General features: G+C 45.6%; 1 protein-coding gene across 1 annotated transcript in view; it reads left to right on the top strand.

The window, feature by feature from the left end:
* ttn.1 (titin, tandem duplicate 1) overlaps nucleotides 1-24,095 on the top strand; it is a gene marked incomplete at both ends in the record, with an annotated part of 155,201 nt that overhangs the window by 2,159 nt on the left and 128,947 nt on the right. The window contains 36 exons of the mRNA XM_080752838.1: nucleotides 986-1,162; nucleotides 1,974-2,159; nucleotides 3,078-3,326; nucleotides 3,878-3,934; nucleotides 4,158-4,416; nucleotides 4,764-4,827; nucleotides 4,959-5,168; nucleotides 5,289-5,431; nucleotides 5,567-5,700; nucleotides 5,968-6,195; nucleotides 6,317-6,546; nucleotides 6,786-7,006; nucleotides 7,134-7,298; nucleotides 7,489-7,657; nucleotides 7,735-9,413; nucleotides 9,535-9,816; nucleotides 9,979-10,245; nucleotides 10,378-10,653; nucleotides 10,782-11,045; nucleotides 11,417-11,677; nucleotides 12,077-12,337; nucleotides 12,531-12,794; nucleotides 12,932-13,192; nucleotides 13,349-13,609; nucleotides 13,766-14,026; nucleotides 14,131-14,272; nucleotides 14,413-14,581; nucleotides 14,728-14,959; nucleotides 15,413-15,697; nucleotides 15,835-15,951; nucleotides 16,104-16,292; nucleotides 17,352-17,852; nucleotides 18,168-18,437; nucleotides 19,020-19,067; nucleotides 19,412-23,155; nucleotides 23,579-23,857. Coding sequence (XP_080608964.1) covers nucleotides 986-1,162; nucleotides 1,974-2,159; nucleotides 3,078-3,326; nucleotides 3,878-3,934; nucleotides 4,158-4,416; nucleotides 4,764-4,827; nucleotides 4,959-5,168; nucleotides 5,289-5,431; nucleotides 5,567-5,700; nucleotides 5,968-6,195; nucleotides 6,317-6,546; nucleotides 6,786-7,006; nucleotides 7,134-7,298; nucleotides 7,489-7,657; nucleotides 7,735-9,413; nucleotides 9,535-9,816; nucleotides 9,979-10,245; nucleotides 10,378-10,653; nucleotides 10,782-11,045; nucleotides 11,417-11,677; nucleotides 12,077-12,337; nucleotides 12,531-12,794; nucleotides 12,932-13,192; nucleotides 13,349-13,609; nucleotides 13,766-14,026; nucleotides 14,131-14,272; nucleotides 14,413-14,581; nucleotides 14,728-14,959; nucleotides 15,413-15,697; nucleotides 15,835-15,951; nucleotides 16,104-16,292; nucleotides 17,352-17,852; nucleotides 18,168-18,437; nucleotides 19,020-19,067; nucleotides 19,412-23,155; nucleotides 23,579-23,857 — 12,805 coding nt within the window. The remainder of the gene's footprint in view (nucleotides 1-985; nucleotides 1,163-1,973; nucleotides 2,160-3,077; nucleotides 3,327-3,877; nucleotides 3,935-4,157; nucleotides 4,417-4,763; nucleotides 4,828-4,958; nucleotides 5,169-5,288; nucleotides 5,432-5,566; nucleotides 5,701-5,967; nucleotides 6,196-6,316; nucleotides 6,547-6,785; nucleotides 7,007-7,133; nucleotides 7,299-7,488; nucleotides 7,658-7,734; nucleotides 9,414-9,534; nucleotides 9,817-9,978; nucleotides 10,246-10,377; nucleotides 10,654-10,781; nucleotides 11,046-11,416; nucleotides 11,678-12,076; nucleotides 12,338-12,530; nucleotides 12,795-12,931; nucleotides 13,193-13,348; nucleotides 13,610-13,765; nucleotides 14,027-14,130; nucleotides 14,273-14,412; nucleotides 14,582-14,727; nucleotides 14,960-15,412; nucleotides 15,698-15,834; nucleotides 15,952-16,103; nucleotides 16,293-17,351; nucleotides 17,853-18,167; nucleotides 18,438-19,019; nucleotides 19,068-19,411; nucleotides 23,156-23,578; nucleotides 23,858-24,095) is intronic.

Genomic DNA, 24,095 nt, shown 5'->3' with positions numbered 1-24,095 from the left:
ATGAGTTGTGGGACCGCACTGCCCTCTAGTGACTGGGGCGTGGAGCATGGATGGGACAGATGAATCATTTGAACACAAACTTTAACTTGTGTCTTCCTCGATGACTTGACACCTTTAATTGTTTTACAGCTTTACAACAAACATTCTAGTTGACAGTGAAAACAACGCTATAGAATGCATTTTACCTCTTGTTTGTATGGTGTATATGTTGTCTTTGTGATTACCTGCCGTCCATGTTTCCAAATGAACACGCCTGTGTTGTATTTTGAATATGATCAACGCTCCATGCGAAGCAGAATGCCCTGAATGATGAGGATGATGATGAAAGTAGAGTGGTGTCAAGCGTGAAGCTTGGCGCAGACGCCTCCTCCAGACATGCCAGGCATACCAGCAGTGTTTTTATGGATTTAGACTCTCCAACACATCACCAGGTAGCTCAGCCTGGACCAACTTCACTTCATAACTCCTCTTTCTGTCGTGATCTGGAGCTGGACTCCATCACCATCACCATCACCTTATTTTTTTATTTCCATCACTTTTCTTTTTTTTAACTCATCTCCCATATTTTGTTTGCGTTTTTTAATATATATTTTTTTACCAGTCTATATTTTTATTTACCGTTATTCAAATCCATTCTGCAAACACCATCCATCATAAAATTCCTTAAATGATGAGAATACTTGGTCAGCTATATGTGACCATTATATGATCCCCATCAATCTGCCTATGAAACCAATATTTAATTGATTGATTTAACAAATTGATTATAAAAAAAATATTTATACAGGTACTTTAAAACGAGAATTTATTAATAATTGATCCCTATTTGGGGCATTGATCATAATTTAGCTCAAAAGGAAAAAAGGATTTTTTGAGAAATTAGCCCTTACCCTTGAACCGCTAAGCGCTAACCACTGATTCTTCAGACAGAAGCCATCAGATCACATGTTTTAATTCTAACTGTCAACACACTGTCCCCCATGAGACTGCTGATGGCCACCGAGTGGAATGGATGTCACCAGTGGACCCAGTGGCACCGGTCAACTGGGTGCCACCAGTGGTTGAAGATCTAGAACCTGATGAGTATGAAGCTGACATAGACACAGATGGTTTAAGCCACGAGGACATGGGTTGTATTTCCCCTGTTGTCGTCTATGAAGACGTATGTCCTCCTGATGAAGACCCATCTTCTGAAGTGAAGCATGAGGTCTTAAACCCAGAACGAATCAATAAAGGGCCGCATTTCTCTTGTCCTAACGGAAGCGGTTCCCTTGATCTCAATGAAGGACATGATCTTGAAGAAGTGATGTTTGCTGTTGTGAACCCGTCCAAAGAGCAGGTCAATCCACAGTGATCGCCACCAGTCTTCCTTGGCACAGTTTGTGCACGCTGATCACCTTTCTCTCTGTTCTGTGATTTTTGCGGCTTTTTTCCACTGCAGCTTGTCTTTTCTTGCTTCACACTTGTTCGTTCACAGCATGTCTGTGACATCTCATGACATTTGTACTGAGTGGCATGCTGCACTGTACTGTACTGTACTCTTCTGTATTATGCACTTCGTGTGTTTTTGTGCTACCGTTGACTCTCTGCAATGGATGTATGGACATCTATCTATCTATCTATCTATCTATCTATCTATCTATCTATCTATCTATCTATCTATCGATAAGCTCAGATTGGCAATTTTAGCTATACAGATTTGACCCCACAATTTGTCTAAGTACATATTGAAAAATCCCACAAGATATGTAGTCTCATTTCACAATATCGATATAACAGTGGTTCTCAAATCTTGTACGGTGGTTCCTGGCACAAAATATTTTCACACGGGGGTCCGTGACCAAATACTACATATTACTTTTGAGAACCACTGGGATGGATATACCATGGTTATATTGATCTAGATCTGCTGTGTACCCCTGGATAATAGGTAGTAGATCTAAACAGATCTGCCATCATGTCTGTGTCTCCAGGCCGTGGGGGGGAAGAGGGCAGACGCTGTGGCCACGGTGGTGGCTGCTCTCGACGTCGCACGCGTCCGTCAGCCTGCGCATGCGCACGAGGAGCGTGCACGTACCGAAGAGGAGGCTGTAGTACTAGAGTCTGAATTAAGACAACAGATGGTCACTAAGCAGCTGACCACTGAACCCACCCTGCAGGTTAGACAGGCTTTTGGTAACAAAAAAACTTAACTAAAACAAACAAACTTCACACGGTCAGATAGTTTTACTGTAATACCTCATGGTCAATAGGACTAATTTTATCAATTGAATGACTGATGGATTATGTCTTGTGCAGCTTACAGTATAATATGGAGATCATTTGATCTATTTGTTTAAATTTGACCAAAGAATGTACCACATTTTACAAAGCATAAAGTATTCTGCTACCGTGGTAGACAAGAAGTCATCAACATTATTACAGAATAAATAAATGAACTTGAATTCACTGTGGAAGTATTATCCAGTAAAAACTGTGAACTGTGTTGGTCACTCTAGATACAAAGAACCACAGAAACCATCAGCAGCCATGTGGACACTGGTTTGGCACCGTCCCCAGTTCCACATTTCACTGTTTCTAAAGTTACTGTCCCTAAGCCTGAAGCTAGCATTGAGGTAAGCCAAGGCAACATCGGGCAAGCAGTATGAAATCACTTCACTAGAAATGATTCACCCAAATTACCAACAGAATCAAACCTCATCAAAACAAAACGTAAAGTTATGGAAATCTAACAGTACTGTAGTTAAAATAAAATTATTCTTTATTTTTACTGCTTGCCTGAGATGCAAAACTCATTGTGAAAGTAGTTTAGAAGTAATACTGTAACCAAATAATATATACACCTAATAACAAATCAAATTGAGTTTAATATTAACCATTCCTACCTTTCCCTATTAATCAATAAAACTACTAAATCCAATGTCCCCTAGGATTTTCTATTTCCTAGCGTTTGACCTAAATATGCCAGACCACCGCTATGGTCCTTTAACAAAAAGCAACAACCCAGAAGGCATTACAAATGCATATTTTTCATCTGGTTGATGGTGGTGTAACGCTGTTCTCCTTGGGTTGGTCAGGTTTCCAGGGCAGGCTCTGCTATTGCCACCCTGCATAAAGAGCTATCCTCTGCCTCTTCTGCCAAAACCATCACCAGGCCAGTCAAGTTACCCAGTCCTTCACGTAAAGTTGTGGAGACACGCGTGACACCAGTGGCCACTCCTCCTCCGTTTAAATACTCTTCTGACAAATATCAGGCTGATTATGGTGCTCAGTTTCAGACTGAGATGGTGTCAACAGGAATGTACTATGAGGACTGGGAAACCCAGGTTTGTAATCAAGTTCCACAGGCCTGATTTGCATAAGCACAGGTCGCCTGAATGCCTGATTGTTGGACTTGTCTTTGAACCAGACCTTATGGTTTCTCTGCATCCAAACCAGAATGTAAAAAACCATCAGATCTAGTCAAAAGGTCGTACAAATCAGACAATCACTGCTTCTGTGAAAATCCTGGCAGAAATACCTCCCATACCCCCCCATAGATTAGTTATTTAACCCTTCTCCTAGATGCTGCTGTGCTGACAACCTCCCTCTTTATCTCTTCAGCCCACTCAGTCATCTTGCTTCCTTCCATGCTTCCTTCCTTCCTTCCTTCCTTCCATCCATCCATCCATCTTTGTTGTGTCGTGCTCTCTTGTTTCACAGCTCAACTGATTGTGTCTGTCTCATCCCGTGTGTGTGTGTGTGTGTGTGTGTGTGTGTGTGTGTGTGTGTGTGTGTGTGTGTGTGTGTGTGTGTGTTGTGATATACTGTAAAGCAGTGGATTTTGTTTGGTGGTAGATGTTGCATTTCTAACAGAGGTGTGACTGTTCTTTTATAGGAGCCAGCTGTTGCTTCTCCCGTTGGAGGAGGAGTGATTCCACCAACCCTGGAGGCTGTAAGTAGAAACAACATACACAAACATGTATAAGGCTACGTTCACACTGGCATCCCAAATCAGATTTTTGGCCTATCCAGATTGGAATCAGATCAGTCGGTCCAAAAATCTGATTTGCCTGCAGTCTGAACAAGGCCTGACATTCAATAGATTCAGCTTGTTAACTTTGCATTGATCAACTGGGTTCCTAAACGCGTCGGTATCGTATTCCTTCTTCGCACAGGGCTTGAAGAACACAAACGTCACAGAGGGTGAGTCGGTGACCCTGGAGTGTCAGATCTCGGGTGACCCCACCCCTGTCATCATGTGGTTCAGAGAGGACTACAAGATCGAGAGCTCCATCGACTTCCAGATCACCTACGAGAGCAGCTACGCCCGCCTGGTGATCCGCGAGGCGTTCGCTGAGGACAGCGGACGCTTCACCTGCACGGCCACCAGCGAGGCTGGAACCATCAGCACCTCCTGCTTCCTGCTGGTGCAAGGTGGGTGGAAACCATTGTATACTAATGCAACATACAGTATGAAACAGAGCTGCTACCTTTAAATGCATTTTGAGAAAAAATAATGCTGCTATTTGTTCCAAAAGCTTTATACCCTCTCTCTCTATATATATATATATATATGTGTGTGTGTGTCAACTGTTCTTATTTCATTTGTGACACTTGCTTTGGCAATGTAAACGTATGTTTTCTCATGCCAATAAAGCTCCTTTGAATTGAATTGTATACAACTCTGTATTCAGTGTTTTATATGAACTGAGATTGAATCGAGCCACGTGGACACAGATGTACGTTGTAGAGGGACTGACTTGAGCTCTGTTTTGTCTTAGTGTCCGAGGAGATCGAGAGCAGAGAGGAAACTGTCACTGAAACCGTCGATATTGCTCAAAAACTGTGAGTACATTAAAATCACTTTGTACTCAGCGTGGTGTTGTTATGGATAAGAGCATCTGCAAAAATGCCTAAATTGTAAAGTTGGGGGCATTGTGCAGGCTACTGTAACACTTCTATTGATGCTCTTCCAGAGTCAGCGAGGAACAGGAGACCATGTCTCAGGTGAGTTCAGCCGAGGCGGAGCCCACGGCACCGCAGGCTGCTCCCTTCTTCGTCGCCCAGCCCACCGTCCAGAAGCTGGTGGAGGGAGGAAGTGTTGTCTTCCACTGCCAGGTCGGAGGAGGCCCCAAAACACACATTGTCTGGAAGAAGGGTGGCGTCACTCTCACAGCAGGATACAGGTACATGTTCTATGTCGTTATAAGATCTTTGATGGTGGAGATGAGGGGGGAAAAGTACAGTGCCAACTCATTGTCTGTGTTGCTAAATTTAATGTCGTATCTATCTCCACTGTCCAATAGATACAAAGTTGCCTACAATAAGGAGAGTGGAGAGTGCAGGTTGGAGATCTCCATGACCTTCGCTGATGACGCAGGAGAGTACTCTGTGTTCGCCAAGAACTCGCTGGGGGAAGTGTCAGCCTCTGCTACCCTGCTGGAGGAAGGTACTGTATTCTAACCAGCTAAACACTTCTATATCAGTACAGTCCAGAGTTGTACACATGCTGTTAAAATAAGCCCAGCGCTTCAATTTATATCATAACAGGGTCGCGCTAACTTTGAAACGTGTCCTTTTGCAGAGGAATATGAAATGTACATGAAGAAACAGGGAGCCACCTTTAAGACTGAAGTGACAGCCATGGTACAGGAGCCTGCGGTGGGGGATGTTGCTCCAGCAGAGCTGGTCTCCTCGACCACTATTATTTCTGGACAGGTAAGATCCAAACCACTGTTTGTTTGTTTTTTAATTTAAAGGACCTCCAGTTTGATATGCATTAGCCCACAGACCCCTATTTGGAAGGGTCATGTAAGGGCCAATTTGAATCATCTTAGATGGATCCATTTGTACCAAACAATACACAACCAGTACTAACAACTTGCTCTGTCCTGGAGGATATAAGGAGATTGCATGTCGACATAATATCGGGGCGGGTATTCTGGCATTCTTAGAGCTCATTTTTCGACTTTGTCTTTTCTTCAGGAATTCCATTTGTCAGCCTTTGAGCTGAGGATCATCCAGGAGATTGAGCTGCGTATCATGACCATCACCTACAGCGAGCTGGTGACATACGACAGGGAGATTATGGTGACCACTGTGGAGGAGGAGGCCGTCCAGTCCCGCTTCGACACCGCCGTCAAAAACTACCGCATCATGGAGGGCATGGGTGTCACCTTCCACTGCAAGGTGGCAGGAGTCCCACTGCCTAAGGTATGAATAATTATCATATTCTATGAGAATAACAGTCTAAAGAACTATTTTGATGTGGACTACCGGTGCAACTGTTGTTTTCTTTTCTTAAACATTTTTCTCGTTTTCTTTACTTCAACAGATTGCCTGGTTCAAAGATGGCAACCGCCTGCTTCCCGGCGGCCGTCCCCAGATGGAGGTTCTCCAGGACGGCAGGGCCAGCCTGCGTCTGCCCGCGGTGCTGCCAGAGGACGAGGGCGTTTACACCGCCTTCGCCAGCAACATGAAGGGAAACTCTGTCAGCTCTGGAAAGCTGTACATTGAGCCCTCTGCTCCACGATACACATCCCAGCCAGCTATGCAGAGAATCAGGTAACGTTTGACACACTTGGGTCATTCCCCACGTTTGCATAAATTGTCAAGTGTTGTTTTTTTCCCAGTCTAGTGCCTGTAGATTGTTTCACATCTAAGTCTCTGTCTGGACAAATTATATAGAGTAAAGAGGCTGGATTTCAAGAAATCAAGGATGGAATATGTCTTAGAAAATCAGTTATATCTATATATGACAAAAACAACCTTTGTTGACATTGTTGACTTCTGTGTTTTGTCAGGTCCACATCGCCCCGTTCCCTGAGTCGCTCTCCTGGTCGTTCTTCCAGTCGTTCTCCTGCACGCAGGCTGGATGAAACAGACGAGGCTCAGCTGGAGAGACTCTACAAGCCTGTGTTTGTCGTCAAGCCGGTCCCATTCAAGTGTGCTGAGGGGCAGACTGCCAGATTTGACCTGAAAGTTGTTGGCAGACCCATGCCTGACACATACTGGTTCCACAATGGTACGAGACATTTAGATCTTAACTCCACACACTAGAAACTATAATGTTTTTAAATACTGTCGCTGTCGGATGAAAAAAGAAAAGTGCTATAATTAATAAAAGCCAATCTGTAATCTGTTCTTCTCAGGCCAACAAATTGTCAGTGACCACAACCACAAGATAGTGGTGAAGGAAGATGGAACTCAGTCTCTGATCATAGTTCCAGCGATGCCGCACGACTCTGGAGAGTGGACCGTTGTCGCTCAGAACAGAGCTGGAAAATCCACCATTTCTGTTACTCTTACAGTTGATGGTCAGTTGATTTACTGATCACTTTGCTGTAACATTTCTGTATCCCAGTGTTATTCTTTTTTTTGTATCTTGTAATTTCACCTTCAACTTTATTTTATTAGTGTATAACAGGTTTACAATTGTGACTGTTGGTGGCTGTGGGTGTGGTTAGTGTCTCTGATGACCAATTCTGTTCTATTAACCATCCACAGCTAAAGAAACCCTGCTGCGCCCCCAGTTCACTGAGAAGCTGAGGAACCTCAGTGTGAAGGAGGGCACTCTGGTAGAGCTGGCTGTCAAGGCCATTGGAAACCCCCTCCCTGACATTGTATGGCTGAAAAACAGTGACATTGTCACCCCACATAAGCACCCAAATATCAAGTAAGTATTGCATTGGGTGTTTATCATTTGACACCTTGATCTTACTGGACTGTTCTAAACATTTAATTCTTTTTCAGGATTGAAGGAACCAAAGGAGAGGCCAAATTCCAGATCCCCAAAACAGTTGGAACAGACAGTGCCTGGTACACAGCTACAGCTATCAACAAGGCTGGAAGAGATACCACTCGCTGCAGAGTCAACGTTGAGGTGGACTTTGTTGAGCCTGAACCAGAGAGGAAGCTCATCATTCCCAAAGGAACCTACAAGGCCAAAGACATTGCACCTCCAGAGGTGGAACCCCTACATACGCGTTATGGTCAGGAGCAGTGGGAGGAAGGAGACCTCTACGACAAAGAGAAGCAACAGAAACCATCCTTCAAGAAGAAGCTGACTTCGGTCAGAATGAAGCGCTTCGGCCCAGCTCATTTCGAGTGCAGGTTGACACCTATTGGCGACCCCACCATGGTAGTTGAGTGGCTGCATGATGGCAAACCCCTTGAAGCAGCTAACAGACTGCGCATGGTCAATGAATTTGGCTACTGCAGTCTTGATTATGAAGCTGCTTATGCCAGAGACAGTGGTGTAGTCACCTGCAGAGCTACCAACAACTTTGGAGTTGACCAGACCTCAGCTACCCTGATTGTCAAGGACGAGAAGGGCCTTGTAGAGGAAACACAGCTTCCTGAGGGCAGGAAAGGACGCACTATTGATGAGATTGAACGCATGGCTCATGAAGGAGGACCGGCAGGAGTTTTGGCAGATGAGGACATTGAGAAGTCAAAACCTGAAATTGTCCTGGTTCCCGAACCAGCTGCAGTGGTGGAAGGTGGCATTGCAAGATTCCGTTGCAGAGTGACCGGCTATCCAGCACCGAAGGTTAACTGGTACCTCAATGGACAACTTATTCGCAAGAGCAAGAGGTACAGACTTCGTTATGACGGTATTTACTACCTTGAGATTGTAGATGTCAGGACCTACGATTCTGGAGAGGTCAAGGTTATTGCTGAGAGCAACATGGGTGTATCTGAGCACGTTGTGAAGCTGGAGATCACAGAGAAAAAGGACTTCAGAACCAAACTTCGCCATGCTTCGCCTGCTGCAGAGGCTGCCCCCGCGGCTGGAAAAGCTCCAGAACTTGCACCGGCAGAGAAACCAGGCACTGATGAGTCGATCAAAGAGTTGATCAAACTGAGGAAAGCCCAAAGAGTGGTCCGCGAGAAGACAACGGAGGAGTCAGAGGAGCTGAGGGGCAAGTTCAAACGCAGGACAGAGGAAGGCTATTATGAGTCCATCACTGCTGTGGAGCTCAAGTCTCGCAAGAGGGATGACTCTTATGAAGATCTGCTGAAGAAGACCAAGGACGAGCTCCTTCATCGCCAGAAACTGAAGGAAGAGGCTGAGAAGAAGGCGGCAGAGCGTCAGAAAGTCACCGCCACTCCACTCAGACCAGAGGTCAAGATCTCCTCCAGCTGTGAAGCTCCTAAGATCCTTGAACGGATCACCAGCCAGACCGTTGCCCTGGGTGACGAAGTGAAGTTCAGGGTCAGGGTGGTTGGCAGACCTGACCCTGTGTGTCAGTGGTTCAAGAACGGCGTTCAGATGGAGAAGTCAGACCGTATTTTCTGGTTCTGGCCTGAAGACCATGTATGTGAGTTAACCATCAGAGATGTCCGAACTGAAGATTCCGCCAGCATCATGGTCAAAGCCATTAACATTGCCGGCGAGACCTCAAGCCACGCCTTCCTGCTAGTGCAAGGTGAAATAACTTAAGCATTTGTAATTATTAGCACTTGAAAAGGATACATTAATTTAATGATTAATATACAACAGACATTATAACATTCCCAATACTAATGTTTTACCATATTTATTTGCAGGAAAGCAAGTGGTCTTCTTCACAGAGAAGCTGATTGAGACCAGTGCCAAGGAGAAGGACACCATGGCCACCTTTGAGTGTGAAACCAATGAGCCTTTCATCAAGGTCAAATGGTTGAAGAACAACATGGAGATCTTCACTGGCGACAAATACCGGATGCACTCTGACAGAAAGGTTCACTTCCTGTCTGTGCTCACCATCGTCATGAAGGACGCTGCAGAATACAGCTGTGTCGTTGTGGATGATGAAGACATCAGGACTGATGCCAACCTGCTTGTTGAAGGTAGGTCGGCAAACTGCAGCCTGGGGTCAATTTAGGGAACGCCGGTTTTATAAATTACAAAACATAAAAATAAATAGCAGATAATTACACGTTTGACTTTTTAACAGAGCTGTTATCATTGATCTGCCACTTTATAACCAAGTCTGTCCATCATCACACCAGGTGCCCCGCTGGCCATGATTAAACAACTGGAGGACATTGAGGTTCCTGAGACCTACTCTGGAGAGTTTGAGTGTGAGGTGTCCCGGCAGGACGCTGAGGGCGCCTGGTACCGTGGAGAAAAGGAGATCACCCCCAGTCTAAAATACGTCACATCCTCTCGCCGTGGAAGACACAGTCTGTCCGTCAAGGACGTGAAGAAGGAGGACCAGGGAAAATACACCTTCAAAGTGGGCGAGTTCACAACGACCGCTTTTCTGAAGATGAAACGTGAGTTCCGTTAGATACTAGTCTGAGCTTTTGTGAATTTGGAATTTCACATTTGGTCATTTTATTTACACGGCATGAATTGTAGGTTTCAATGTGATGAAATGACAATAACATTTTGTCTGGATGTTTCAGTGCGCCCCGTGACCCTGATGCAGCCTCTGACTGACCAGACGGTCTGCGAGGGAGACATCGTTCAGATGGAGGTCAAGTTCTCTCAGGAGAACGTTGAAGGAGGAAGCTGGCTGAAGAACGGTCAGCCCATCACGGCCTCCGCCCGTGTCCACATGGTCGTCGACAAACAGATCCACAAACTACTGATCGAGGATGCCGTCAAGGATGACCATGCAACATACTCTTTTGTGATCCCTGCCCAAGACATCGCTACCTCTGGAAAGCTGGTTGTTCAGGGTAAGACACTGTTTCTCAACCTTTTGAATCTCAAGGACCCCCAGTTTTATCTCTTGTACCCCATATCTTCTCATTTAACTCTGAGATTTTCAGTGTGGTTAATACAGTGTTTTGATTTTGTGTTATAGTCATTGGCATCTTGGTGCCACTGAAGGATGTAAGTGTTGTTGAGGGCACCAAAGCCGCTCTTGAGGCTAAGATCTCAGCGCAGGACATCAAGTCCATGAAGTGGTACCACAACGACAAGCTCCTGGTGGCCAGCGACAGGCTCCAGTTTGTGACCAAAGGAACCAAGCAGCGCCTGGTGTACAGCAGGGTCTACGCCTCTGATGAGGGCCGTTACAAACTGATGGTCGGCAAGGTTGAGACCAGCTGTAGCGTTACTGTTCAGTGTAAGTGGATGAATATTCGTTCAGCTGTATTACATTTTATCATTATAGTTCCTAGTGTTTCTATTGTTTAGTCTGACTCTGAACCTTTTGAATTTGTATTTGGGATCTCAATCTACACTGTAAACTCTTCAGTTAATTCAACTCTCAGAGTTAAATTAACGCTGAAGATTTTACTGTGTTAGATTGGGGTTCCAGTATAGTTTAGTTCAGTTAATTCTGGCTTTTTTATTTCAAGGATCCCCCGTTTATTATTATGCCACGGGCCCATCCATTTGTACTATCCTCTTAGAGCTACAGACCTGTAAGAACCCCTAGTGGTTCCCAGACCTGGCGGTTTAGTACACATTAAGATACATTTTATGTCCCAACAGCTGTCCAGATCATCACGCCCATGAAGGACAAGGAGTGTTCCGAATCGGAGAACGTCACCTTTGAGGTGGAGGTTTCTCACCCCGGCATCGATGCTTTCTGGACCTTCGACGGCGAGACCCTGAAAGCCAGCTCCAAGTACAAGATGGAGTCCAAGGGCAAGCGCCACACCCTGACCGTCATGAACACCATGAAGGACGAGGAGGGAAAGTACACGTTTGCAGCTGGAGAGAAGACATGCAGTGCCACACTCACTGTGTCAGGTGTGTTACTTCAAACCTCACTGGAACAGTACAAATAATATTAACACCGCCTGCTAAACCTTAAACCAGATATACTGTAGAAGCACAGTTATTACAGAGGATATTTGACCACCATGTCTGTGCTTTTCCCATCCTGGCTCCAGTGAATAGTTTTCCTGCTGAGCCAGTTTCAAACGGAACTTCACTTCTATTTGTCCCACCCAGGGATCTGTGAAAATGATGCCACCTAGCTCTCACTAACAGGACATGCATAGAATTCTTAACTTCTTGCTATAATCTTTCCAATAATTTTAGCTATTGTATTTTGGAAAGAATAAAATAATAGTAAATTAAATTAGTTCAATTAACTGTTGCAGCCCTAGTTATTTCTAATCCAGTGTGTAATAATCTTGTGTTAAGGTGGTGCTATCAAGAAGCCGCTACATGATCTGGTGGTGGCAGACTCCCAGACAGCAGTGCTTGAGTGTGAGGTGGCCAACCCAGCCACCGAGGGCCACTGGCTGAAGGATGGCCAGTCTGTAGACTTCAATGAGAATGTGGAGAGTCAGGTACAAGGAGCCGTCCGGCGCCTGGTCATCCACATCACCAGAGCTCAGGACGTGGGAGCGTACACCTACCAGGTGGCTTCGTCCAAGACCACAGGCGAACTGAGAGTGGACGGTAATTCCTGGCTTCTTTCACATATTCATATAGATATATTTCATTGAGCAATAAAATATATTCAAGCTAAGATCTAGTTGTATATCTAGTTGACAGTGTATACACTAAATAACTGAATGATTGCTATGACTGAGTCCTGTTTATGACCAGGTTGTAGCTTGATGCTAATCTGTGATCTTAATGTATGTCATAGCCGTGAAAGTGAAGAAGACATTGAAGAACCTGAACGTGGTCCAGACCCAGGAGGCCGTGTTCAGCCTGGAGCTGACCCACGAGAACGTCAGAGGAGCCCAGTGGATCAAGAACGGCGTGGAGATCAAGCCCTCCGACAAGTATGAGATCACTGTGGAGGGAGTCGCCCACACCCTTACCATCAAAAACTGCACCACTGCGGATGAGTCCGTCTACTCCTTCAAACTGGGCAAGCTGTCTGCCAGTGGCAGGCTCAATGTGCAGAGTAAGTCAGTCATTCTTTTTTTAATTGTCATGTCATCTAGTTTGAATTAATTTCCAAGCCCATAGGTTTGAGGTGGAGAGGTCTCTTTTCATTTTACACTCAACATCATTTTGACAAATGTTTATTTGTCCCCCCAGCCATCAAGATCCTGAAAAAGCCAAAGGACGTGACGTCACTGTTGGGCGCTGAAGCCTCCTTTGACCTGGGTCTGTCGGAGGACAACATCCCCGTCAAGTGGATGTTCAAGAACGCGGAGCTGCAGCCGGGCGCACACTACAGCATGATGTCCGACGGCAAGTCTCACAAGCTGGTCATCCACGATGTGGACGACAGCAAAAAGGGAGAGTACACCGCCGTGGCGGGACACCTGCACTGCAGCGCCCGTCTCCTTGTGGAGTGTAAGTTTTCATTCCACTTTTTCATTAAGTAAAAGTAAGAATAGGCCGTAGGCCAGTATTACAATTTTGACTTGAGTAAAAACACAAAAGTGTTGGTTTCAAAATACACGTTCAGTACCAAAGTAAAAGTACTAAGATCTTTCACAATTTCTACAGCTCTGCGTGTCACCAAGCCTTTGAAGGACTTGTCGGTCCCAGAGACCCAAGTGGCCGCCTTTGAGTGTGAGACGTCCCATTTCAACGTGCCAGCCACCTGGCTGAAGAACGGAGTGGAGATCGAGATGAGTGAGAAGTTCAGGATCGTGATCCAGGGCAAACTTCACCAGCTGAAGATCATGAATACAAGCAGGGAGGACTCTGCAGAATACACCTTTATCTGTGGAAACGACAGAGTGTCTGCAACGCTCACTGTCAACCGTAAGTTTGAAAAACCGATGGTTAACCGCATGTAGCATAACATCCATAGCATACATATTCATAAAGGGAAAAACATGTGCCCATCTACAGCCTCATAGCTTGTTTATTCATTATGAGTCATCCTTTTTTTTCTCCATTCAAAATATCTTTCTCCAGCAATCCTGATCACCTCCATGATGGAGGACCTGAACGCTCAGGAGAAGGAAACCATCACGTTTGAGGTGAACGTCAACTATGAGGGCATCACCTACAAGTGGCTGAAGAATGGAGTGGAGATCAAGTCCACAGAGAGGTGCCAGACGCGCAGCAGACAGCTGACACACAGCCTGTGCATCAGAAACGTGCACTTTGGTGACACTGCAGAGTACACCTTCAAGGCCGGGTCTGCCTCTACAGCGGCTAAGCTTTACGTTGAAGGTAAGCGCTCTTCACAAAAGTGATTCCCAAACTTTTTCAGTTCAAGAGTTTGATGACAATTTCTATGATATGTGAGATGGTAATCATGTGTGCTTGTGTCGCAGCTCGCGTTATCAACTTCGTCAAAGAGCTCAGAGATATGAGCATCACAGAGAAGAAGAGAGTGACGTTTGAATGTGAAGTTTCTGAACCCAACGTCCAGGTGATGTGGATGAAAGACGGACTGGAGCTGGAGATGTCTGACAGGTACAACACTGCAAAACAAGATCAAACCTTTACCTTAGGGCTGCGTCATTTCCTACAGCTTCTGTACATTTTCCCTGATTAAACTATAACAACTTCTAAAAATGATGATTAATCCTGATGTATGTCTCTGTCACCTCCAGAGTTAGATCGATGTCAGATAAGCTTGTGCATCAGCTGGTGATCCAGTCAGCTCGTCTGACTGACCAGGGCCAGTACACAGCAGTGGCCGGTGCCAACATGTCCAAAGGAACTCTGACTGTACTGGGACGCGATGTCAAGATCACCGAGCCTGTGGAACGGGACATTACTGTGAGTATTTCTTTTGGGACAGGATGCTTGGGTACCCAGGCGATCAGTACATTGATTTGAAAGTATTCATTATACTTTGTTCATTCCATGGTCCTGTTTCACTTATATTAATAATAACGACATCATCTCTCATCTATGCTGTATAGGTTGTTGAGATGCACAGAGCGACCTTTGAGTTTGAGGTGAATGAGGATGACGTGGACGGGCGCTGGATGAGGAACGGAGTGGAGATCCAGGTCGCGGCGGAGGAGAGGTTCAACTACCTGAACGTCAGAAAGATGCACCGTCTCACCATCTCTGAGACCTTCAAGAGCGACGCTGGAGAATACACCTTCATCGCTGGAAAGAACAGCTGCACCATGAACCTCCACGTGCAACGTAAGTGACTGCTCACTGTTAGGGCTGGGCTATATGACGTCAAATCAATACCACCATTATTTCAAAAATTTGCCTTGATTACAGTAACATTAACAGAACGATTATTTCATACACTCTCTTTTACACTGCCCTCAAAGTTCTCTGACTCTCACTGAATCTCGCTGTAAATATTATGGGTGTGAAAGTTTATTGAACTAATCGATCTTAACAATTAATACAAATGTTTTGATTTAATACAAATAAACGATTTTCATGATGGTGAAAATAGCCGATCTACAAGCTCACAATGCAACAGATCGGCTGTTTTCTGCAAAGAGATTTGGAATAGAAGGCAAAAAGGGAGAGGGCCAAGGATAGACACCTGATCAACAAAGTGGGGTTTAAGATGGTTAAGATGGAGCCTTTGCAAGAACCTTATTTTTAAACGTCCATTTTATCTCACCGTCCCTCCAGTCCCTGAACCTCCTCAGATCGTCCAGGACATGGAGTCTCTGTCAGTGTTAGCCGGGATGCCTGCCCGCTTCTCAGTGCAGGCCACTGGCATCCCACAGCCTCAGGTCTCCTGGTACAAGAACTCCCAGGCTCTGGCTCCTGGCTTCAAAGTCAAGTTCCTGCGCGACGGGAACGAGCACACACTGCTTCTGATGGAAGTGTTTCCAGAAGACGAGGCGGTCTATAACTGTGAGGCCAAGAACGAGTATGGAGAGGCAACAAGCACAGCGTCTCTCACTGTGGAAGGTAGGCGCCGGCGGTTATATGTAGTATATTCTGAATCAGGGATTCTCAATCTTTTAAAATGTCGGATCTGACTTTACTTTTCTGTAATAAATATATATATATACATATAATGTGTTTTTTCTTCTTCTACCATCCAGTTCCTGAGGTGATGCCTGAAGTCCAGATCGCTCCTCCTGCCATTATCAGCCCTCTGGGTGACTCGTTGATCACTGAGGGACAGCCAGCCTCATTCCAGTGCAGCTTCTCTGGAGAAGGTAATTAATTACGTCTGTTTGTTGTGAGAGAGAATAGTCGAGAGAGAATAGTCATGAGAAAAGATGGCTTCCTATGGTGGACATTATAAATCTATGTATTTGTACATTTTCTGTTGTTTTTGTACTTATGGAGATAATCTGTGTGCGTACAGATCTGCAGATCAGTTGGTACGTTAACGGCAGAGAGGTCAGGCAGTCAAAAATCTTCAAGATTTCCCAGTTTGGTGAAACCTGCCAGCTGGACATTGCCAAAGTTCGTACTATGGAGGCAGGCGAATACTCATGCTTTGCCAAAAACTCTGCCGGGATGGTGTCATGCACTGCATCTCTGGCACTCGATGGTGAGTTCTTCCAAAGATCAACTAACGGAAGTCTGACTGCTGCTGAGTTGCAAAATAATTTTAGTAAAATTTTCACTCCGTTAGACCTGAGCATGTGCTTCAATGTACAGCTGAGATTTTCTATGCAAAAGAGCATGTCCCTAATGGCACACTTACTGTCCAGTTAAGTATGCTGACAGATGTTGGCCATATTTATTTTCAAAAGTGCATATTTTGCATCAAAATTTCAGTCTATTAAATCTAAAGAATATCACTTTAATTAAGTCAATAGAACGCTTTGTAGTTCTGCATGGGGAGGTGGCTTGGTGTAATGCCTGTCCAGCAGGCCAAAGCCACCGAACAGCTGGTTTAATTACTAGCATTTCAGTCCTCAAAGAATGTGCATGTTGGTTCTCAAAGTGGGCTCCTGGGGGTCCTTGAGGCTGTTCCAGGGGGTCCCCAGCTAATGATAGATAGTTAGGAACCAAATGGACCCTTACAGCTCTGTAACTCTCAGAGTTTTGGGGTTCCATGGCTTATTGCATACCAATCCGGGGGTCCCAGACAGCACAGGACACTTGTACAGTACTGAGCATGGTGAGAACAATGGGGCTGTGCATGTGGCAGGTTGGATGTTATCTCTGCTCAGCCTCCCTCACTTTAAGCATTGAACATAATTGTGCAAGTATAACGCCTTATGTGTTGCATGGTTATCTTCTCTTCCAACATGAATAGCTCTTAACAATAGGAACTTCCTTATTTCAGAGGAATGAATCTTTATTTCTGAGGAATGCAATATACAGAACTGAACTTTGGAAATCTAGTTTTTCGGTTTCCTTGCACTCTCAGGCACGGAAATAATCCCTAAGTGTTTTTTTGGCTCCAGTCAAGCTTGCATGATTGACAGAGGAAACCAGCCACAGTCTTATTTCCTCCTCACTGGTCATGACTGACTGGTCATGCCTTCCAAAGCTCCACCCAACTGTGCTCTGGCAAACAAGCAGTCACACAAAGTAGCCTGAAGAAGTCAGTCAGCGTTGATGTGTTGACCTAATGCCTCTACTCTTTCTTACTGCCCAGATCAAAGTATGAGAAGCTTAGCTAGTGTGTCGAGCACTGGGGCTCAGAGAATGGAGGTTCGATCAGGGAGCTTTAAGTCCCTGTCATCCGGACAGACAGTCCACAGTGTTGAGTTTACTGAGATGATCTCTGAGAGCTCCTCTGTGTCAACCACAAAAACATCATCATCGTCATCCTCTTGGAGGGCAGCTGACATTCAGCTGCAGGACGGCAGCTCAGAGGTCAGACCCAGACTGCTGATGGAAATGACTGACGTCCAAGTGAAAAGCGGTGACATGGCCGAGTTTAAGTGCACCTTTGACGGGCTGCCCTTCACGGGTGTGGTGTGGGACCATAACGGCCAGAGCCTGGTAGGCACCCAGAGGGTGAGGAGCTCTCAGCATGGAGGGCTGTTGTCTCTGGTCATCCAGAGTGTTAGTATGAGAGACCAAGGTGTGTACCAATGCACTGCAGCCAACACACATGGCCAGAACAGTACGTCAGCCCAGCTCACTGTTGAAGGTGGTTTCTCTTTCTTATATCAGTCGCTCTCTTCACACGCTGGTCCATTCCACCTCTTCATCTGCTCTTCCCTGCTCCTTCCTCATCCTTGACCTCTTAGGTTGTAACCTGTTGTAATGTAGTGGAATAACAAATCTCTCTTGTTTTGTAGCTCGACCCATTAGATTTTCCTCTCCTGTCGCCAGCTTTACCTCTCTTAACATCATCTTTTCATCCAACTAACCCCTTTAGTGTTTAAAACAGAATAGCTGCCATTTTACCCTCTCACTGATGAACTGATCCTTAATCAATCTCCCTAACTTTATTCTCACCTAGCAAAAGAAGCGAATGTCAAAGCTGAAACCCCCGTCCCTACCGATTCTGTGCATAAAGTGTCTCAGACAGACAGAGAGACGCGTAGTGGTCTCCCTGACCAAGACAAGCAGGAGGCTGTTGAGAAAGTGGGACCTTCCCAGGGACCTTACAGCCTGGTCAGCCACCTCTATTTCCCTGACGTCCTCACCCGTCAACAGCGTGGTCGTGACCTCACCAGCCAACCCGAGTTCCTGGTCAAGCTACCCCCAGAGCTGTTGCCCAAACCCAGGGGCACTGTGTCTCTGTATTGCGCTATGAAGGGGCTCCCAGCTCCAATTGTTGTTTGGCTTCACAACCAGTTGAATGTTGAGGATTCTGTGTCTTACTCTCTCAAACATGACGGCCCTCTGTGCTGTCTAAAAGTTAAGAACACAGGGCCATGGCAAGGCGAACATTACACTTGCAAAAGTGTCTGCTCAGCCGGAGATGCTGATTGCGGCACAGAGACGAAAGGTTGGCAATCTGCATGCTTTAGTCCTTTCCTTCGACAACCAGCAACCATTTACACCGCTTCCACACACACTGGCCAGGACACAGCAACGTCTACCAACCACTGACCTCTATTTACTGACTAAAATGTCGAAGAGAGACAGAGAGTCAGAGGGTCACTCATATCACTGAGCACTTTCCAAAGACAGAACCGCTGTACACTTAATGCTCAAACTGAAGCATGCAAAAACGTCAATACAAAGGAAATAGATAATATGGATGCACGACATGTCACTTGATTCTAACAGTCTTGCACCATATAGATAATAGTATGTTCAGTTTGAGAACACCATTGCTAATTTAGTCTTGTTTGTATCTTTGCAGTACCAGTGGTGGAAGTGGCTCAAGTCACTGAAGTCAAGGACGTAAAAGGTAAGTTTACTTTGCATAGATCTCCCGTGGGCTGTGATTTTTATAAAGCATATCTTTGTTCTAGTGTACTGTATTTGCTTTAATTTACAAATATTGTCAAATGTTATATTATTTTTTATGACTTAACATACCTTTTATATGTAAAGATTTAATTGTCTTGACTGTTTCCAGGTAAGATGTCCACGTTAAATATTGATTTATATGTCCATGCACCAAGAAGAGACAGATTTATGTTATTTTTCAGATACAATCCACTCGTCCATAGATTAACCACTGTTTGTTTTCAATGCAAATGTCCTACCTCCTAAGATTGTGATCTGTTCAACTGTCGTTATTCTATACAGTTGTGTCTAGCTCAACCGTCACAGTGGAACAAGAGTCCCAGGAGTCATACTACACTGGCCTAAAATTACCACAAAAAACCAAGACACTTGAACTCAAGCCAGAGTCCAAACAGTTCTCAAGCTCTTTAGAGAAGAAAAAAGAAAAGCCAGTTTTCCTCTCCCAACTCTCTCCAGCAGCTGTGACTGATGGAGAGACTGCTAGGTTTACTGTCACAGTGTCTGGGTTCCCTAAACCCACTGTTGAGTGGTTCTTCAATGGACGTGGTTTAACAAGTTCATCTGTTTATACGTTTGTTCATGAGAGAGATGAATACAGTCTGGTTATTAACAAAGTTCAGACGGAGTATGAAGGAGAGTACTCGTGTACTGTTAGCAACAGGTTTGGTCAATCCACCTGCACTTCTTACCTTCATGTTCAGGTGAAGGAGCCAAGCAAGCGCCAAAGAGTAGAGAAGACGTTTGAGGTGACAGGCAAACCCCCAGAATTCACAAAAACGATTGATTCTGCTCGGGGTGCTGAGGGCAGTGAGATTTACTTCACTTACGTTGTGACAGGAGACCCTCGTCCAGAGGTTCAGTGGCTCAAAGGCACCTATCACATTGAACCCAGTGGGTTATGTGTCATAGTGAACAACCCAGATGGGTTTGGGTTCATCAACATTAAGAGCATAAAACAGCAGGACAGTGGCATCTACACGTGTAAAGCTTCAAACCAGTTTGGTGAAGCGACCTGTATGGCAGAGCTGCTGGTGTTCAGGGACGCTGCCTCCATATCTCAACACTTATTAGTTCAGAAGACTAAAGACTTGAAATTATCCATGACAGAACAAACCATGACACAGTCCCACTTGTACCAAGTCAGTCTCACTGGACAGGAAAGAAGCAGATCAGACCATATGGTCTACACCATCGGTACTGAGGACAGACAGATTATTCCCAGTGAACAAGTGTCAGCTCTTAGAGAGCTGGATATCTCAGCTGCTACTCTACACAGAGAGCAGGTCACACACCAGGCTGCAGTGCTGCAGTCTCATGAGGTGGAGGAGAGGGTGTCTGTGGCCCCAACCCATCCGCCTCAGGTTTCAGCCGTTCCAGCGAAACAGCTTCACACGGCTGCCTTTACATCCTCTGTCCAGGAGAGGCAGAAGTTCATGGAACAGCACTCTGAGCGCATCCTGAGCCCAGAGCTAGTAGCGTTAGAGTATACAAAGGAGCAGCCGGCCAAAGTCATGTCGGCCATTGCTGAGGAAGTCCTCCCCCTTACCACAGTGAGAGCTGAAGCTCTCGCTGACAGGAAACGAGAACAGGTACAGACATCTACTGAGCCCAGGCAACTTGTCACCGGTCACCAAGTAGAGTCTGTTCTGCCTATCCTCAAAGAAACCTCAGTCACAACCCAAAGACCAGATGAGGAGAGGGGGTTCAGGGTCACTGAGGGTGTAAAGATCCTCTACTCAGCCCAGTCCACAGGACAACTGCCTATAACAGAGAGACATACTGATCCTCTGTCCACCTTAGACCTGCCCTCTAAACCCCTGATAGAGAAAGAACAGCATAAGCCAGTGTTGGCACCAGTCAGTGAAACTAAAGTAACTTTAACCAAGGAGAAGATGTTTGAGATACACAGGGCATCACAAGAGAGTGCAGTCCAATGCAAAGACAAAGTCTTTAGATCAGCTATGAGTGCTGAGGAGAAATACCAACTCCAAGCTGAGCCCTCAGGACTGATACCAGGTTTACAATCTGCAATGACTCTGCAATGTCAAAAAGAGGGACAAAGGCTCCTGAATCTGCAGGTTTTCTGTGATCAGGACATTTTACAATCAGAACGTAAATTTACTAGTGAAAAACCTTCCCCAGAGAATGCACAATCTAGGAAAAGTCCAATTGTATTACATTCAGTCACACAGGATGAGCAGAGAACTCTGGTTTGTGAAGGAACTTCTGAGTTTTCAACTAAGGTTACTTCTATGTCCACTGTGCCGAAAAAAGAGGCACCACCAACACTCTATGTTCAGTCAGTCCATCCTGTATCAGCCCTGCCTAAGGAAGACATATTTACTGTTCCCAAACCGGAAGAGCAGGTGGCAGCACAGAAACAGGAAAAGGTCAGGAGACATGCAGCCACGTCAGAGGAGAGGTGTGAGCTCACAGCAGATTATCACAAACAGCTAGACATGTCTGTGACGGGAGTTCAGTCGCAGCTTAGAACAGAACCCAGACCCCAGAAGGTTCTCCATGTCTCCTCTCAGCCCATGCAGCTCCCAAAAGAGACTCCCTTCACCAGTGACGTTAAACAGCAGCGTGCTCTGATCCAAAAGGAGGAGCACTGGAATGTCATGCAGTCTGTCAGCGTGACAGACACACAGGTCCTGGAGGAGGGTCACACCACCAGTCTGGTCGCTGATCCCAAATTCAAGCCTGAAATGAAAATTGAGCCAAAGATACCTAAAAGGCCGGTTTACATTGAAGAGAAGGCAGTGGCTGCAGAGAGCTGTGTGGTGTTAGAGGCAGCTGAGCAGGACTTTGCTGTGCAGATTCAGGAGGGTCAGTCAGTCAGACAGTCCGTTGTACTGGAGGAGAAACAGGTGATAATTGGAGAGCAGTCCACTGAGATATGCAGATCTGAAGGTTCTGTTGTCAGTGTCAAGACTCAACCTAGGGGACTTATGTTTGTTCATGAGTCTCAAGACAGCCAAACTCTTCCTAAGGAGATGACCTTTGTGATTCAGATTCCCAAAGCATCCAGTGTGAGTATCAGACGTCAGCTGAAAGATGCCCTGCAGTCTGCTGTGGCCCGTGACCAGCCTCTGTTATTGGCTGATGTTGTCGGTAGGTTAGAGGCAGCTCAGATACAGGAAGTCAAGGTTCAGAAAGAGCCTAAACATTCCATGTTTACCTACCTTATCACAACAGCGGGCGCCCCCTTGGAAATCACCCTGGCTTTTGAGGGGGAATACCCCCAGATGGCTGACCTCAGGACTGAACTGCAGGCCGCTCTCCATGCTATAGTTTATAAGGAGCAGCATGTTCTCACGTCAGAACGGCCTGGTACCATGCAGATAGACAGGCCTCAGAAAGCACAGGTCAGCTCAGCCCGCTCCAAGGAAATGCTGTCTTCCATGGTAGACACAGTGACCGTTGCAGAGAGTGCAGTTGGTTTCCCTGCAGCCATATCTCAGTCTGCTACAGTCCAGACTGAAGCCCGGACCTCCATCCAGAGTGCAACTGTTCATAGTCAGTCAGAGATATATGAGTCCATACAAGTTAGTAGACAGGAGGGCAGGTCTGTGAGTGTCAGAAGCCAGGGCAGAGATGTGGGGGCTGCAGATTTAACAGCCTCACTGCCTGTAGGCCAGGTCCCTGCTGAACGACATGTAGACATCACCATCCACAGAGAAATGAAGGAAGAATACCTGTCTGAGGCCATCATGATCAGTGAGTCCTCAGACAGTCTGGTAGATTATCCTGTGGTTTTAGAGTCACTGGAGGATGTTTGCACAGAGGAAAACACTAAGGCTGTACTCAGCACAACCATTAAGCATGTCACCAAGGTGAACTGGTTTTTCAAAGGACAACTGGTGAAGTCTGGCAAAGAGTTCAAGTGTTCTAAAGATCATGACACATATACACTAACAATCAACAAAGTTATCAAGGAGAAACATCAAGGAGAATATGTCTGTGAGGCTGAAAATGAAGTCGGCAAGACGACAACAACTTCAAGACTCACTGTGGTCTCCAGAGGTTGGACGATGGAAAATACTTTGATATATTCATCAAAACTAACACACTCTTCAATCAAGTGACGCTTCCACTTCTTTCATCAATCTTTAACAGTCGGATCTCCACAAACATCACCCCCATATCCACCTCCTGTGTTATTTTTCTTCACCTCAAGCATCCGCCACTATGACTGTTGAATCTTTCTTGTTATTTTGCATGATGTCTTTCACTCCTCTTATCTTAGTGTTCTGCTTATTCGCACAACTTCATCCAAATCTAACATCATCTTCCTCCCACAGTCACGCCAGGATAATGTGTTTGTCACCTTCCATCCTAGGTTCACCATTTCATGAGTTAACCTCCTGTAGAAACATTCCCATAGCATAGGAGTTGATACTGGCCTCTTCCATATGTTAATTTAATTATTTTTGGTTTCTCCTGCAGTGGCACCGGTGTTCAAGCATAAAATCGCTCCTCTGGAGATCAACATTGGCCAAGGTGCCAAGTTTGAATGTGACACCGAGGAGGCGCCGAACGTGAGCTTCAAGTGGTTTAAGGATGGAAGCCCAATCAAGGAGGGCGATAAGTACAGGATTATCAGCCGCTTCCATACCTCCTCTCTGGAAATCATGGGCCCAACCAAGGCTGACAGTGGAGAGTTCACGTGCAAGGCCAGCAATCAGCATGGAAGTGACAGCTGCTCTGGCTCTCTATCAGTGACAGGTAAGAACAATGCGCTTCTTTCTCCTCTGCTCTGGTTTGTTGAAATGAGCGACTTGAGGTCAGAGCTGTAGTTGACCTCTCTGTTCTGTTTTTCTTATCTTGTTTTTTTCTTTCTAAACTGTTGTCCTGTTGAACAGTTTGAATAGGCCTAAGGGGTAATCCAGACCCCTGCGTTTTTTCTCCCCAGCGGTTCAATGCTTAATTTATGTTCTGTCATATGATGGCGTTGTGCGCTGAA

The sequence above is a fragment of the Nannobrachium achirus genome, assembly GCF_963921795.1.
Source record: "Nannobrachium achirus genome assembly, chromosome: 22".
Classification (NCBI taxonomy): Eukaryota; Metazoa; Chordata; class Actinopteri; order Myctophiformes; family Myctophidae; genus Nannobrachium; species Nannobrachium achirus.
This window is presented reverse-complemented; position numbering and strand designations above follow the sequence as displayed.